The 9,051-nt window shown below is 36.5% G+C and overlaps 1 protein-coding gene across 1 annotated transcript; it reads left to right on the top strand.

The window, feature by feature from the left end:
- Positions 1 to 758: 758 nt before the first annotated feature.
- Positions 759 to 1,874, top strand: LOC150079930 (beta-1,3-galactosyltransferase 5-like). Its single transcript, XM_090383278.1, has one exon. It carries the CDS (start codon positions 759 to 761, stop codon positions 1,872 to 1,874), a length of 1,116 nt encoding a protein of 371 aa, XP_090239404.1.
- Positions 1,875 to 9,051: the final 7,177 nt, after the last annotated feature.

Here is a 9,051-nt window from a genome sequence, read left to right as displayed (position 1 = left end):
ACTATTTCGTCATGTCTGACATCTTTATCTGAGACGTCGCTGTGGCAACAGTAAAGGAGGCTTAATCAAAGGAAAGCATTAAGGAGAGAGCCCCCACGATAGTCAATACTTAGGTGATAGTGGAGACCAGGCTTTGAAAGGTTTCTTTTCAGTAGCCGTGACACAAGGACGATACTGTTAGATATACCTGCTGCCAAACTTTCCAGTGTTTGTTTCTTTAGAACCTGCTATGCGTAAGATTAAAATATTTATTTTGTTAGCTTCTTAAAATAGGTTTAGGTTATCAAGTTTTAAGTATATGTCGCTAATAGAAGGAAGAAAAATCAGGGAAGTTGATAGAAACAAATAGAAAGAATATTTGAATGTTTACACCATTAATTTCATGCAAGACTCGCTGGAATTACTTGTGGATACCTGGGAATGATTTATGTTTAACCTACTTTTGTTTGGACAATATTTGACTGAATGTAAATTAGATGAATATCACTTATCAGTGAAAATGGAAATAATTTTAGATAGGTCTTCTTAAAATATCATACGAAAGGACTAAGAATCAGCAAAAGTTTTATATTCGTGCCTTATCTTATGCACTCTATTCGTATTGCTTCTATATGAACGATTAAGGAAAATAACAATTCTGATTAGATGATATGTGGAAAACTGTAAATTTTATGGACTGAACTAAATTGTTTAGGACTAAACAAAGCAACAAATTTTTCTTCAACGTTTCATCTTTCTCTGCATAGTTGTTTTTTAATATGCCTCCTATATTTTGCGCATTGCCAAAAAGGATTATTTTATGGAGTGTTTTTGTATCCGCATTTTTGATGACATCACTAATTGTTCTAGAAATTGGTCAGCTTCGTAACAACAAGAAAAAATCCTTACCCATTTCGACACATAATCAGAAACTAGAAGTTAATGATGCAGCATCAGTGGTACTTCCTACCTTCTCATATGCTTTTCTGGAAGAGAAAAGTGTGCTCGTCAATATGCAACGCATGATGCCATCAAACAAGGCGCTGAATTCCCCCCAATGGAGGTTACTTGCAACAAATGAGATATTTCCTGCTCATGTTGAGTGTGCATTTCGTCCCTTCTTGTTAGTACTCATAATTTCGTCTCCTGAAAATTTTGCCAGAAGATCAGCCATAAGAAGAACTCTGGGAAAGACTGCGTCTCGTCAATCTAATGAACAATTTTCGACCAAAATTATTTTTCTAGTTGGCAAATCTCTTAATCGAGCTCTCGATGTGTTGATTGAAAATGAATATTTTTCTGCTGGTGATATTTTAATTGGTGACTACATCGACACTTATCGAAACCTCACAATTAAAGTTTTACACGGATTTCTTTGGGCTAATCGATTTTGCCAGCCATCTTTCCTGTTAAAGACTGATGACGATTGCTTTGTCAATCTCGTCGTGATGCTTCCATTTCTCGCCTTTAAAAACAAGATACTTGAAGGACTCTACGTAGGAAATATTCGCCGAGATTCAGAAGTCATCCGCGAACCTAGAAGCAGTTGGTTTGTGTCAAAGAAAACCTTTCCCAATGATACTTACCCTCCTTATGCTAGTGGCACAGGATATATAATCAGCCGCGACGTTCTTGAAAAGTTAATTAAAGTAGCGCGCCACATTATACCATTTCCGAATGAAGATGCATTTGTTGGATTAGTGCTTTACAAAGCAGGTGTAACTCCAGTTCACAGTTTCCGCTTTATGAGTCGTAATGTGGACTGGCAACTTTGTAATTTTCGTTACTTAATGGTGATTCATTCAGTTACTGCTGCTCAGCAGAAAAAGCTACAAGATTATGCCAACTCAGCTCTTGTTCAGTGTCCAAAGAGTTATATTGAAAAATGGAGCTAATACAAGTATCACAGCCAAATCGTGAAAACTTGAAATAATAGGAGGAGGCCCAGTTGGGCCCACAAAGGTTTTATATAAGAAATTTTGAAATTTTGCTTTTCCCTATTTCCCATTATCAGAACAGAAATTGCTAGAATGATATTCTAGCAAATTTCCCTATGTTAAGATTCAATTATAACAACACACACCTTAAAGTACAAATCATTGCATTGTATATTATTTAATGTTCACTTCAAAGCGGTTTGCAGTGATAGATTTTTGACTTTCATCTGATATTTCCACCCTTTGTGACCAGTTAAAGAGTAAAATTAGAGTGAGTAATTAAATAATCTCATGTACATTTTAATACTATTTCTGTATTACGCATGTCATTTTTGTATTAATTAATAATATTGTTGTTAAATATTATTTTTCCTTATTCTGTGCTAATGAGATACACCGTAATCACTTTAATTAGAATTCCTTTATGTCTCATTTATCTATAATTTCAACAGATATTTTAAAAATTCCTTTATATGTATTACCGTGGTGAGCCCGAAATCCAATAAATCTTAGGATTTGCCAGGTTACTAAGGTAAAAGCCCGAAATTTGGACCATTACCACTTTGATACGATAAATCCTTGCCAGCTTGTTTTGGTAAAAGTCCGAAATATGAAAAAATAATTAAAATCATTGGTTCGTTCAATTTCCTATTTTTTTAGCAAGCGCGTCGGGGAGGGGGTATATGTCTCAGGTCCCCGAAAGGTTATCCGGGTAACATCTTCACTATATTCGAATATAGTGAATATGTAACACATAAAACCTTGCGGGGATATAATATATTTCCCCCCCTCCTCCACGCCTTAAAAATCAGAAAAGTGAGTGAAGCAGGAAATTATTATTTCTTCTCATTTCGTACAGTTACCAACGCTCTTTCGGAGATAAGGAATATATCCCCCCTACGCTCTTGCTTAAAAATCCAAAAAGTGATAATCGACCAGTGTATAATGATAATTTCCTAGTTCCTTCACATATTAGATTTTGAAACACGGAAATCATAGGGAGGAAGGGAGGGATGTTATTTCTCTGATTTCCGCAAAGTTGCTCGGGTAAAGTATTTCCTATACTCAGAGCGACTAATTAGCATTAGAAGAGGCATGCGATGCAAGAAAGCAAACGTGCCGTATTAGCCAAAAAAAACCCTCCCATTTCACCCCTCCATTCGTTCAAAATGCCAGCTCAGCCTTAGATTTATTTAGGCTACCAACTTCCACAACAAAAGATGGAAGTCTGTTCCACCAATCAACCACCCGCTGGCTAAAGGCAAATTTCCGCACAACTATTCCACAACTGTCTTTCCTCAATTTGAATCTCTGCTCCCTCAGGCTCTTAATCTGCGCAAGAGGAAGAATGCCATTAGCATTCAGCTTGCTCAGCCCATTCAAGGCCTTATACACCTCAATCAGATCACCTCTCAGGTGAAAATTTTGTTTAACGCAGCAATTTGCAGAACTTAATCCTTTCTTAGTAAGAGCACCCCTTTGTTCCCCTCGCCAATCTTGTTGCCCTTTTTGTACTCGTTCTAGCAACTCTACCTCCTTCCGAATATACAGTACTTCAGTCAGACAATGGAAAACAATTCGCAAAACGAGTTTTTACCAATGTGCTAAATGTTAAATACTATGATTTACCGTAAAAGAGCGGTAAAAGTCTGAAATAAAATTAAATGTTCTGATATTTTGGGCTTTTACGAACGAGAACTGTTAAATCGTACGGTTTGCCATATGAGAATGGTAAAATTCTAAAATAAACGAATAAACTGAACATTTCGGGCTTTTAGCAAAGGTTAACTAGTAAATCCTAAGATTTGCCGGATTCCAGATTTTTCAGTAATATATTAAATTATTTTCTGTTTTCAAACTACAACTCATTGAATTAAGTAGAGGGCATTTTATATTTATATAATAAAGTAGTGTAAGCTTTTGAGGACGAGATTACTAAAATTACGTAATGTCATAAAAACAAAGTTTAAAACGTTGTCTAATAAGCAATTTGTGAATGGATATTGGAGGTTGTCTACTGTTTTTGATATTAGTACTGTAAAAATTTTGTATTATTGACAAAATGTGTAACAAAAAATAGCACAAGATACTTAATTGTATTAGCCTTCATGAAATTAACTGAGGATATATATATACTTCAGATATATTATATCTGAAGTAAAAGCATTATCGTTTATGATACATCTGAAATTTTTGTTTAACGAATGAGACAAGGTATTTATGTATTTATTTTCCAATTCTTAAAAATTTTAAATACTTAAAATAGATGTAAAATCACTGTTCAGTTATTTTCTCTCTCTCATCTTTGCAAAATGTGCGGCTCGGACAGATCAGAATACGTTTTTTTTTTGTTTTTTTTTAAACCTTTTATCTCAGAGCAGGCCTTTAGTTTGCCTTTAGAGTCAGTTTGATAATCAAACTGGCACTATAAGGGTCCTGTTTTTAATTACTGTTAAAATTATTAATTTTAAAAATTCACATTTTTATTATGTCCGCTACACTGCATTATATAATAAGCGTTTCTCACACTTTGTGAAGTGAAGACATGTCATATGAGGCGCACCATCATGAGAATCAACTATAAATAATTCTACGAATCATCATTACTAGAAAGTGGAGTGAAGAGTACTCCAGTGCTTTATTGAAAAAGCAAGCTTTATTATTATTATTATTATTATTATTTCCTTTCTTTCTTCTGGCGATGACTGTCTTCATGGGAATTATTGGCCGCATGCAGAATCAAATTTATCTCATACAAATCTATTTTAGAAATTCTAGAAATTTGTGTTAAAGAAAGTGAAATTTTAAAGGTGGACTCTAATTTAGCATTGTGTACTCGGTGGATTGACACTCTTGCGAGCTGTATGTGCAGCAGATTACCACAGGCTCAACCATGGTAGTGGATGGGGAGATGTTCCTCCCATCCGAGCAGTTATAAACTCCCCTAAAAGAATCTAATAGCGACGCGAGTTGTAAACTCCTCTAATACCGAAAAGGCAGCAATGATGCCCCCTCCTGTGATAGTGACAAAGCTGGAGCTTAGGTTCTTGGGTTCTTACAGCGTTATTTCTCAAACGCCTCTTTGCTTGATTACATTAATACATCTGATCAAGACTGATGTCGGAAATAAGGTAAATTATCAGTGAACGTGGTCGTCTTTTTCATTTCAAATATTTTAACTTTATTTTGAAAGTTCATTACTGAGCGGAGAGAAAATTGGAACCATAATCTGCCACGCTGGTCCAATGCGGGTTTTGCAGATCGACCGTATTCAGCAGTCAGGGGCTTGAACCCCGGTCTACTCAAAGAGCGTGTGCTACTGTACTCCCGCTCCAGACCACTCGGCTACGGAAGCCTTCAATGACCAAGGAATGGATTTCTATCATCAGGGAATCGAACTTTGAGAAGAATGATGATATCCAGCTCAGGACCCTGGGTGTGCCAAGCCCATACTCACCAGATGTGAGCCCCTGGGGTTGAATTATTCATTTTGTTTTAATAGTTTCTTATTAAAATTATTTTAGTAAGAGTTCGAGTTGTGTTGAAATAATTTCTTACAGAAAACTCCTAATGATCATGTCTGACGCAAAAAAGAAGTGTCGCCAATATTCGGTAGAATATTTAAATTTCGGGTTTGTGCCTTCTCCCAGTAATGAAACAAAACCAATGTGTCTTATATGAGAAAACGTTTAGTAATGATGCTATGAAAACTTCAAAAATGAAAGAACATTTAAAAAAAAACAGCATAATGAGGAAAAATGACAAAGACCTTTAATATTTCAAGACAATGAAGGAAAAAGTTTTAAATCGTACAACGCTTAAGCCCTTTATAAAATCATCTGCAGTGCCAGCAGGCAGTGCAATCAAAGATTGATAAAATGATATCAATGATATATTTCCATTTAAAAAAAAACTGCAAGGTTGGTTTGGATTTTATTGGCGCATTAGCAACTAAGGCTATAATGCGCCAACTGCAAGGCAAAGACATTACAATTATACAGAGTCGTACAATTATTTTGTTATTTCAAGAAAAGCTAATGCTCTTCAAAACTTCATTGGGGCGTAGAAATTTTCACTTCTTTCCAAATATGTCATATTTAGAACAAGAAGCCGAAGGAAATTTTTCAGATGCTGACATATTTATTTACGTAGCTCACCTCGAACGCTTAATTAAAAGAGGATTTTAAAAATAGATTCAAGGATCTGGAAGATATGAAAGTTCCAGAATGGATTATGTCTCCATTTCATGCAGAGGGTGATAGGGACGATTTGGATCTGGATTTGCAAGAGGAAATTATTCAAATGAAGATTTTTGAACCTAGAAGCTAAATCACTGCACTCAAAAGAAAGTTTCGGGGATTTTGGACAAGTAAAAATATTATTGAAAACTACCGCAAGCTGCATAAAACTGTCGAGCCTTTATTATTGACCTTTCCAAGTTTATACATGGTAGAAGCCGGATTTAGCCACGTAACAGCATTTTAAACTAAACAGAGAAATCGACTAGATCTCGAAAATAATGGAGATCTAAGATTAAAACTAATAAATCACGAACCCGATATTTCCTCTCTTCTAAAAGCACATCAACCACATCCTTCACATTAGACATGCGGTAAGTCTTAGTGTTCATTAAATGTTTTTAATATACATTGCAAATCATAATTGGATACATTTTCTAAAAAAATTGTTTATAAAATATATTAACTTGAATCTTATTGCTCTTGGGGTTCTTTGTTATTACTGAATTTTTACTTAGGGAGTCTCTGACCAAAAAGTTTGGGAACCCCTGTTCTAAGTCTTTAACTTCAGTTGGCGTCGACTTGCCTGTGTCTGGAAATATACCATATCCTAGTTGCGCCTCTGATTTTAGATCTTTAATCATGTTTTTAAATGAGACGTTTTCTTCGCGGATTTTCTCCACCAAGAAATAAACTAATCTGACACGTTATACAACACATTCTGCTTCTAGTTCTCTGCCCTCAGGCAGGTTCAGGGCTGCACTGACGCCATGCTTTTATATCTTGTGCTTTCCTTTTAAGTCCTGCATAATTTCCTCTTCCCATCCAATCCGTCATTCCAATTTTCCTTCTCCCAACAGCTTACTTCGCACACATTTTCCCCTCAATCTCTTTCTCACTACCTGAACTCTTTCTCTTCTCCAGTGGCGTATCCAGGTATCATCGTAAGAGGGGGGTGCATGGCGACCAGGTCCAGGTATCATCGTAAGGGGGGGGGGGCATGGCGACCAAGTCCAGGTATCATCGTAAGAGGGACATGGCGACCAGGTGTTTGAGTTTTTTTTAGAACGCCTGCGTTCTTCTTCTTTAATTTCAAATTTTTGGTTAAGGGAAGGGGCATATGCCCTCTCTGCCCACCCTTAAATACGCTCCTGCTTTTCTCAATACATGTTCTTTAAAGTTCTTTTGTCTTCTTCTTAGTTCTTTTACTAACGTTCTCTGTTTATTACTCACCCTTTCCATTCTTCTCCATACCCACACCTCGAATGCTTCTAGCAGTCTAATCTCCTCTCTTCCCAGTGTCTATGTCTCTGAGCCATATAGTACAATAGTCAATATTACTGTTTTCACCATTTGCTTTCCTAATTCGGTCTTGAAATTTCTTCTAAATAGTTCTTTTAGATAACTAAGTGCCTCTTTTCCCATTGCAATTCTTGTTTTTATTTCCTGCAAGCTTTTTCCATTTTCCTTTTCCCATCAAATTCATCATTCCAATTCTCCTTCTCCCACCAGCTCTCTTCCCACACATTCCCTCAATCACTTTCCTCAACGTGCTTTCTCTTCTCAATACATGTCCTATAAAGTTCTTTTGTCTTCTTCTTAAAAAGCTTTTTTAGCTTTTATACAGCACATTAAATAACGTTTCGAGCATCAAGTTTGAAACCCAGTGGCGAAACTATAAATTCTGGGTTTCCCCCTAAGAAGTCCGAGCTGCCCTACGTAATCTAAGACAACAATACCTCGTTAACCGTCGGATCCCCTGGCTCCTTTGTGCCTCTCTGCGATCAATTATTTGCTAATTTTTTTTTCAAATTTGGCTTTATCAAACTTTGTTCTAAATCCGATGTCAGCGTTATCTCAGCCTACTGTACTTTGGCAACTACCCAGTATACAGTCCGCGTGGGTAACACAGTTGGTACAATCACCCTCCTTCTCACACCGGGTGAAAATACTCGAGTTAGACTCCAATAAATAACTCGAGAAATTTTTATTGGCTTTTTTTCAAAACGCAGCTGAGTTAGTCAGTATCAGGCGAGGTTGGCATGACTTTTCATTTCCCGGATATTTGGGTTTTTCATCCAGCAAACAGTAAATTGAACACGTCATTTGCATACATATTATATACAGCACGCATATTATATAGAGCTACTACACTTATATGGCTGCCACAGGTTTGGCAGATTGGCAACTTAAATTTATTGCCTTAAACAGAAAAAGAAGCCTCAAAAGTATGGAGGGACATGATAAAGATCGATGTCATTAACAGAGGAGGAAACTGTAGCGAAAACGACCGAGAGAAGTACACGGACAGGACATGGTGGCGAGGCTTCTTACGTCGACCCGTGGATGATGATGATGATATATGGGTTAAGTTGCTGATGCGCCTAGGCCCTACAACAATCCCTCCACGCTCCATTTCATGCGTAATTAATTTTATTCCTGAAAAGCCTTCCATAGTTGCCCTTTGTGTTGCACCCTTATTTCTATTTAAAGAAACTTGAGCTTCATTTGTTGTTCTTTTTTTCAAAGTCTCTTTCTCCCCTCTTACTGCAAAATTACTGTTAAACTTGAATTGGCAAAACCGCTGTTTTGCCAATTCAAGTGTTTTGCCAATTCAAGTGTTTTGCCAATTCAATCCTATCATATTTACATTTATTTTTGTATTAATAGTATGTCTTAATAGTAGTAGTAGTAGTAGTAGGGTTTTAGGAGCATCAGCAACTAAGCTCACATTACTCGTGTATATTGTCTGTAAATTCAATGTGTTCTGAGGTCAATTTTCTGTTTGCTGGACGAAAAACTCGAGTTTTCGGGTGAAAAAAAACTGTGCTACTCTCGTCTGAGACCGACTAACTCAGCCACATTGTGAAAAAAACCCATAAAAATGCCTCACTTCA

The sequence above is a fragment of the Mastigoproctus giganteus genome, chromosome 10 (genome assembly GCF_048544385.1).
Source record: "Mastigoproctus giganteus isolate SK-2022 chromosome 10, ASM4854438v1, whole genome shotgun sequence".
Classification (NCBI taxonomy): Eukaryota; Metazoa; Arthropoda; class Arachnida; order Uropygi; family Thelyphonidae; genus Mastigoproctus; species Mastigoproctus giganteus.
This window is presented reverse-complemented; position numbering and strand designations above follow the sequence as displayed.

Bases quoted from the DNA above. Each gene is read 5' to 3' on its own strand.
- LOC150079930 (XM_090383278.1), top strand. From the start codon at position 759: ATGCCTCCTATATTTTGCGCATTGCCAAAAAGGATTATTTTATGGAGT.